The 7,952-nt window shown below is 51.1% G+C and overlaps 1 protein-coding gene across 1 annotated transcript in view; it reads left to right on the top strand.

Annotated features, from left to right (window-relative positions):
• The first annotated feature begins 2,545 nt into the window (after positions 1–2,545).
• Positions 2,546–7,952, top strand: part of TMEFF1 (transmembrane protein with EGF like and two follistatin like domains 1) — a 98,360-nt gene continuing 92,953 nt past the window's right edge. The window contains exon 1 of the mRNA XM_055123570.1: positions 2,546–2,897. Coding sequence (XP_054979545.1) covers positions 2,693–2,897 — 205 coding nt within the window. The 5' untranslated portion in view covers positions 2,546–2,692. The remainder of the gene's footprint in view (positions 2,898–7,952) is intronic.

The raw sequence follows: 7,952 nt of genomic DNA, 5'->3' as shown, positions 1-7,952 counted from the left end.
ACCCAGTGATGCTCAGGAGCTACTCCTGGCTCTATGCTCATTAGTGTGACCCTGGGATTGCTGGGAGTCCACCTGTGGTTCTGGAGGAGTCAAACCAAGGTCTATGGAATGCAATGCAAGCACCTTAACCCCTGTACTATCTCCCTAGTGGAGGAATTTATTTATGGTTTTTGTTGTTGTTGTTTTTGCTTTTTTGGTCACACCCAGCGATGCTCAGGGGTTACTCCTGGCTCTGAACTCAGAAATTATTCTTGGCGGTGCTTGGGGGTCCATATGGGATGCTGGGTTTGCCATGTCCAAGGCAAACACCCTACCGACTGTGCTATTGCTCCAGCCCTATGTGTTTTATTTAAATATATTTTAAAGGTTTTGATACTTGGTCAAATTGCCCTTCCTAAATGTATAGATTAATAGTGCTAGATTCTCTCTCTCTCTCTCTCTCTCTCTCTCTCTCTCTCTCTCTCTCTCTTTCCCTCTCTTGTTATTGTTGGGATCCAACCCAGTGCTTTACAGCTACTGCAAGGCAAGTGCTCTCTCAGAGCTACATTTCCAGTCCCTGGTCAATTCTTTTAATGCTTGCTAGTATCTAAAGGAATTAATATCTATTTTTAATTTGTCTGGTTTTGGGGTCATGGCCTTGCTCAGAGGCTATTCTCAGCTTTATGCTCAAGAGTTGTTACCAGTGCTGCTGGGGCTCAAAGCTGTGCACTCAGCCCATTGAGGTATCCCCTGCCCCTCCAAAAAGATGTGATTTGAATATGTCATTCATTACTGGTCGCACTAATATCTCTTCATGTTTTGTTTTTGTGAATAAAAATGTCTGCCTACTGTTTTTCTGTTATGTCAGCTTTCTTTTAATAACACACACATACACTCACACACACACACACACACACACACATGGGCACACCTGGTGATACTCAGGGTTACTACCACATTGTTCTTAGAGTTCTCTTCAAGTGGTACTCAAGAGACCACTGGTTGCTAGGGACTTCATGCTTCTGCATGCAAAGCCTTCACTCCTGCCTATTGAGTGATACCCCAGTCCCCTTCTATATTCCTTCTTTACATTACATATATTGTCTCTTATTTACACAGAAGATCTTTTCCCTAATGTGTCTTTGCTTGTGGTGGTTTTCACACAACTTAAAAATTTTATGAGTCAAACATTATTATTTTTTCAACAAGATTAAAAAAATAAAATTCATTCTGAGGTGAGCGGCAGCCCCATAGAATGAAAAAAGTAGGGGTTTGTTCCAACGCTTCGCTGAGTCTCAGATAGTAGGAAGAGCACTGCACACTGCACTTGTGAGTAGGGAATAAAACTGGACAAATTTCTGGGACTCAACTGCCCCATCTATAGATTGGGCACGGGAACCAACAGTGCGATGCAGGATTGTTGAAGGGTATGGGGCGTGGAGGGGGCGAGAATGCTAAGAGGTTCGTACAGGTTTTGTATATAAAAATTCACTCTAAAGTTAGCTAAAGGGTACTGTTGAATTTGAAAAGCAGTCCTTTATTTAAAATTTTAAAATTGTATTAAGGAGCCGTGATTTACAAATTCATCCATAGTTTTTTTTATACATAAAATGTTCTGGCATCAACCCCACCACCAGTGTCAACTTCTTTGTAAAAACAGTCCTTTAAATGCAGTGGGGGGTATGTGGATAAGTGGAAGGCAAAGTGTGTGTGTGTGTGTGTGTGTGTGTGTGTGTGTGTGTGTGTGTATGTCTGGGCGCGCGCGAGCGCGTGCAGGATGGTAGAAACGTAGCATGCATCATCTATGAGCTGCAAGGATGGGTTAAGAACTTGGGGGTCCAATTCGGATCCGGTCCATTTCTCACGTGGTGACCTTGGACAAGTCACCTTCACCTCCGGTGGCTCAGTTTCCCCACCGAGAGAACAGTCTAGGAGCCGGACCACCCGCTCTTTCCCGGGTCCGGCGGGCTGGGCAGCAGGCACTCTGCAAAGCCGCTCACAAAGGGCAGCCTGCACGTCTGTGCGGGTGGTGCCCGCGGAGCCGCTCGGGCGCCGGGCAGCCCCCGGGGCGGCGGGACTGGGGTGTGGGCGCCCCCTGGCCCCCGTGCTCCTTGCCCAGCTGCAGGAACAATAGCTGCCCCGGAGGCGGCGCGGGCCGCGGGCGGGGGCGGGGCTGCGGGCGCGGGTGGTGGTGGTGGTGTGTGTAAATGTGTGTGTGTTTGTGTGTGTGAGTGTGTGTGTGTGTGTGAGTGTGCGTGCGCGCGGGGCGGGGTCGCAGCCCCCCGCCCCCCGCGCCGGCGCCTCTTGTCACGCGCCCCGCACCGGGCGGGCCGGGGTCTTTGTGACGCGCTGGCGACGGCCGCGGACACAAAGGGAAGGCGAGCAGGCGAGTGAGGGGGCCGGGCCTGCCCCCCGCGCCGCGACCCCCGCCCGCCGCGCGCGCCCGCGCGCGCCCCCGCTCGCGCCCAGCCGCCGTCTCCCCCCACGCGGGCTCGCACCCTCGCGCGCACCCCCCGCGCGCCCGCGACCCTCTTGCACGCGCCCGGACCCTCCGACTCGGTCCCGAGCGCGGCGGGGCCGGGGCCTGGCGGGCAATGCCGAGGGGCTGCTGCGGGGCGCGGCGGCGCGGCTGCTAGGAGGCGCCCGGCGCGCGGCTGCTGCATGCCCGGGGCCTGCGGCTCGCTGCTCTCCCCGCCGTCCAGGGGCGCTCGCCATGGGCGCCGCGGCCGCTGAGGCGCCGCTCCGGCTGCCGGCCGCGCCCCCGCTCGCCTTCTGCTGCTACACGTCGGTGCTTCTGCTCTTCGCCTTCTCCCTGCCCGGGAGCCGCGCGTCCAACCCGCCCCAGGGCGGCGGCGGCGGCGGCGGCGGCGGCGGCGGGGACTGTCCCGGCGGCAAAGGCAAGAGCATCAACTGCTCAGGTAGGACCGATCGGAGCTCGCCCCCGCGGTCCCTCCCTCCCGCCGGCGCTCAGCGGCCCCGAAAGGCCCGGGCGTGCGGGATGAGTGCGTGTGTGTGTGCGCGGGGTCCTGGGGAGCGCACCCCGAGAGGGAGCGAGCGCCGAGGCGTGGCTGTGCCGGGTGTCCACGGGTGGCGGCGTCGGGAAGCGGCCCGGGCGTCTGGGGAGGTGGGTGGAGAGGCGGGACCCCGCGAGGGGGGAGCCGGCCGGCCGCCTCGGGGCGCCCGGTGTGTGCTCGTGGGTCGAGGTGCACGCGGGAGCGCGTGTTTGTGTTGTGAAGGTTCCGGGGCGGGGTGGGTGGGTGGGGGGCAGCCCCGGGCAGGTGCGTGTGCTGGTGTGTCCGCGACACGGAAGGCCACGGGAGTGACCATGTGCTGGGCACCGGGCTCTGGGGGCCCCGCGGGTCGGGTAGGGAAAGGGAAGCGGGTGTCCCAACGTCCCCGATGGGCTACGTCGTGTGTGCTGTGTGTGTGTGTGTGTGTGTGTGTGTGTGTGTGTGTATGTCTCTCTGTGTCTGCATGTGTCTTTTGGGTTCAGAGGTGACCACTAAGAGCTTGGAGGGCCCCCTCCCCCGGGTCTGTGCCATGACCAGAGGAAAGTGGGGGCTGGGGAGAGACTGGAAGAGCCGCGCTTGTGTGTGTGTGTGTGTGTGTGTGTGTGTGTGTGTGTGTGTGTGTTCTGGCTCGCTCCTGTGTCTGTGTGCACGCTGAAGCGGGGTGGGGGGTGGGGGTGGGGCTCAGGGAGCCACCCCGGGGTTTGCACCCGGGAAGAAGGATGAGGATCCTGGAGTTTACCCAGTTTGTGTGCGTTCAGAGGGAGCGAGCCGGAGAGTTCGTTCAGTGTCGGGTTTCTGAGTGCCCAGGGAGAGGGAATTGGGGCTCAGAGAGTGCCTTTTTGCAGTGCGGGTGCCCCGGGGTTGCAAGGCCACGGAGGTCCTTTGGAGGGAAGGGCCCCGCGCGCGTGTTTGCCGAGCTGGGCTGCCGCGGGAGCGGGGGAGTGACCTCTCCCCTTTCCAAGGCCGCCTGCGCCCCCACGGCCGAGGGAAACAAAGAACTTGCTGGGGCTGTAATGGATGAGACTGGGGAGGGGCGGCCTGGACGGCAAAGTTGTCTTCCTTTCAAAGGGGGGTCCCAGAGGAGCCCTGGGGCAAGGACGGCATCCCGGTCTCTTGTCGACGGGGCGGGTCCTCCTGAGCCGGCCTAGCAGATGCTGGTGATCGTAAGCCCCTGCCTTGCCCACTTCCCCTTTCATCAATTCTCCACTTGTCTTCTTTAAACCAAGGGGCTGGGGGATGGGGGAGGAGGGATGGGAGGAGGAGACTGAACATGGAAGTCAGGCCAACTGGGGTCCTAGGGGGCCTGACTGGCCACCTTTGTACCCTTTTAGCCTTGCTTTGGGGAGTATGCAGAGGAGCCAGAGGGCTTCTAATACAGACTCTTCCAAGACCCCAAGGAAGAAAACCTTTGGCTTGCTGTTTAGGTTTGAAGGTCTCAAGTCTAATAATTTACCTAATGGCCTGTTTTATGGTGGGGGAGGGGTTTTGAGCACAATAAACAATGGGCATGTCCATTAAAAGCTTTTCCATTAGTGTAATAGTTTTTACTTGATTTTTCTAATGTTAAGTGGAATATGAGATACTTTATATATAATCACACCGAAGAATCAAAACCACTTATATCAGAATTTTGTATCAGAAACTTGTATGTGATCTCATCATGTTAAAATATTTTATGGGCTAATCTGCTGTGGTTATTTGATCTTGTTGTGCTAATTTGCCCATTAGCAAAATGTGTGTCTTCATGAGTATTTTTGTGTATTCTCAACCTAAAAGTTGGGAGGCCATTAAAAAAGCATTTATTTGCTATCAAATAATGTAAATGCAGAGGCACACAGATATAGGCAGAACCTAAAATACTTCCCCCAGATGTGTCCAGAGATAGGGCATTTGTGGGGAGAAAAAAGAAAGTTGAAGTAAATGGTTAAAAAATTGGTTTGGGAGGCTGGAGTGATAGCACAGTGGGTAGGACTGTGGGTAGTAGGCTGCCTTGCATGTGGCTGACCCGGGTTTGATTCCCAGCATCCCATATGGGTCCCCTGAGCACAGCCAGGGGTAATTCCTGAGTGCAGAGCCAGGAGTGACCCCTGTGCATTGCCAGGTGTGACCGGAAAAAAAGAAAAAAAATTTGGTTTGGGCTGGTAGGGCATTTGCATTATACATGGTCAACCCAGGTTCAATTCCCAGAACCATCAGGAGTGACCCTGGAGTACAAAGCCAAGTGTAAGTCCTGAACACTGCTGGGTATGGCCCTCCCAAACAATCAGCAACAAAAAACTGTTTTTTGTTCCATTATTTAAAATTCTAAATCCTTCTTTTTAAAAGCAATTTATCGAACCATCACGAGATAGACCATTATTACAAAGCTGTTCATGACTGAGTTTCAATCATACAGTGTCCAACACCTATCCCTCCACCAGTGTACATTTCCCACCACGAATGTCCCCAGTTTCCCTCCCACCTCCCCAGACCCCCCTGAGGACTGTGGTCTTTTACTGAAGAATAATACCAATAACCATTATATATAGCAAAGAATAAGCCTCTTTGGCAGATACTTTTCTTCTTTCTCTCTTCTTTTGGGCATTGTGGTTTGCAGTACAGGTACTGAGAGGTCATCATGTTTGTTCCTTTACCTATTTTCAGCACACAGATCTTATCCAGAGTGATCTTTTCTAACTTTTATTTTCCCGGTGATCCCGTCTCTATCCCAGCTGCTTTCTCTCCCAGCACTTGAGGCAGATTTCCAACAGTGGACCAATAAATTGTATCACATCATGGAGTCGTTAGTTCCTTATTTGGGAGATTACTAAGATGCAACCAAAAGTTTTAATCAGCTTATTCTTTGCTGTATACAACTAGTTATTGGTGTTATTCTTCAGTAAAAGGCCACAGTCATCAGTCCTCATGATCTGGATGGACCTTTCTGTTGACTTTTGAGTGTGTGGGACAGTTGTCCTAAGGTCTTCGGCCCAGTTGAAAGCAGATAGGAAAATGGGTGTTTCACTGTGGCATCTCTGACCGCGTTTAAATGGCCGCTCTGCTCTGTCAGCCGTTCCTGGTACACTATCCAACTCTTAAGTGCATAATACCAGCTTTAAGAAAGGACATCAGGGGGGCTGGAGAGATTGTACAGCTGGCAGGGTGTTGGTCTTGCACGCAGCCGCTGGACCCTAGTTCCATCTCTAGCTGCCCATATGGTCTACCAAGCCCCGCCAGGAGTCATCCCCGTGCCAGGAGTGAGCCCTGGGCACGGCCCAGGAAAGGACATGAGGTTGGAAATTGCCATGGCGTGCAAAGAGGGACTGTTTTAGGGATCCTGATTCTTTGCTAAGCAGCTGTGTAGTTTGGGGCAAGTTAAGTATTTGTTAGTTTCCTCTGTTTAAAGAGATGCCTGGGTATAATAGTATCAGCCTTCTTTCAAGGATGTATATTGAAACAAATGACAGTGAATTTGACACATGATAAAAAAAATAGGCTTACCAAATAACATATTTTCTAGTGCTAAGATCCACTTGAATAACTGAATCTCAAGCTGGAATTTTACAAAATGATATTTGTAGATTCTTTTTTGGTGACTTTTGAGATAACCAGCTGGAAAAGGGGGAAAAAAAATCACATTTGTTAGAGAGCTATGGTTATCCAGTCTGGGCATCTGTGTGAAATTGTGTGTAAATGTATTTGTTTGTTTTGGAGCACTCCTGGTGGTGGGGAGGTGGAGGTGGTGGGGGTGGGGTACCTTATGCTGGGATTTACGCCTGGGTTCCACTTGCAAAGCTTATGCTTCTACCCTTTGAGCCATTTCCCTCACCTTCTGTGTAGATAAAGTATTTATTTATTTATTTATTTATTGCCACACCTAGTGTTGCTCAGGGGTTACTCCTGGCTCTGCACTCAGGAATAACTCCTAGCAGTGCTCAGCGGGTCCCATGGAATTGAACCCCGATCAGCTGCACTCAAGGCAAGTATTCTACCTGCTTATGCTATCACTTTGGCCCCGAAGTCGTTTTTAAAAATTTTGTTTTGCACAACTCCCATAGGTGCTCAGGGCTTACTCCTGGGTCTTTTGCTCAGGGATCACTTTTGTCAGTGCCTGGGGACCCTTTGTGGTGGCAGGGATCAAGCCAGGGTTGGTTGTGTGCAAGGCAAGAGCCTTAACCCTGGAGTATCTCTGTGACGCCAGATTAAGTAGTTTTTATTACCCAGGAATTTCCCACATAAACTGGTTTGCACCTTCTAAAGGTTTAAAATCTAAATGTGGACCTTGACACCTGTTATTTTTCATTTTTGGTTTTGGATCATTTTTTATCAGCTGTGTGAACTGGGCCCCAGATACTTTGGGGGCCTTGCAAATATGATGAATAGTTTGACTTTTATGTTCATGGAAGTTGTCTAGATCTTGGAACTAGAACATGGGAAAGATGGGAACTTTGATATTTTACTGGAGACTTCCTTCCTAACTAGATGATACAGATACGTTAATCAACCAGAATTGTTCAACCTGGTATATTCCATGCTTGAATTGAACTGATTTTCAAGTTTCTGCTGTTTAGATTTCTCATTGGTTCACCAATCCATCATTAAAAGATGCCATGGAATCATTTATGCATATGAATCATCAACTTTTTTTCCCATTTAGTAATCTTATTAAAGTCAAGTCCAAGGAGGCCTTTTTCTTTTTGCTGTATTCATGAACTTTATTTGCCCATTGTAGAATTTCTCAGAACTCCTTATAGATTCCTTCTGTTTTGGGTGTTGTTGCTGAGTTGCTTAAAGTGTTGCAGCCACACTGCACCAGGGTTTATACGCACAAGGCATGTGCCCCGGCACTGCACTGCTGATCTTTTCTCTTGTTTCCTTTTTGAAAATGTGTTCTTTTATTCCTGGTTTCCTGGCATCTTGTGAAATAGCCTAGATAATCGGTAATAATTTAAAACGCATGTCTGAATATTTTACCAGTTGCAC

The sequence above is a fragment of the Sorex araneus genome, chromosome 1 (assembly GCF_027595985.1).
Source record: "Sorex araneus isolate mSorAra2 chromosome 1, mSorAra2.pri, whole genome shotgun sequence".
In the NCBI taxonomy this organism is placed as follows: Eukaryota; Metazoa; Chordata; class Mammalia; order Eulipotyphla; family Soricidae; genus Sorex; species Sorex araneus.
The sequence above is the reverse complement of the archived record's forward strand: the minus strand, read 5'-3'. Positions and strand labels throughout refer to the sequence as shown.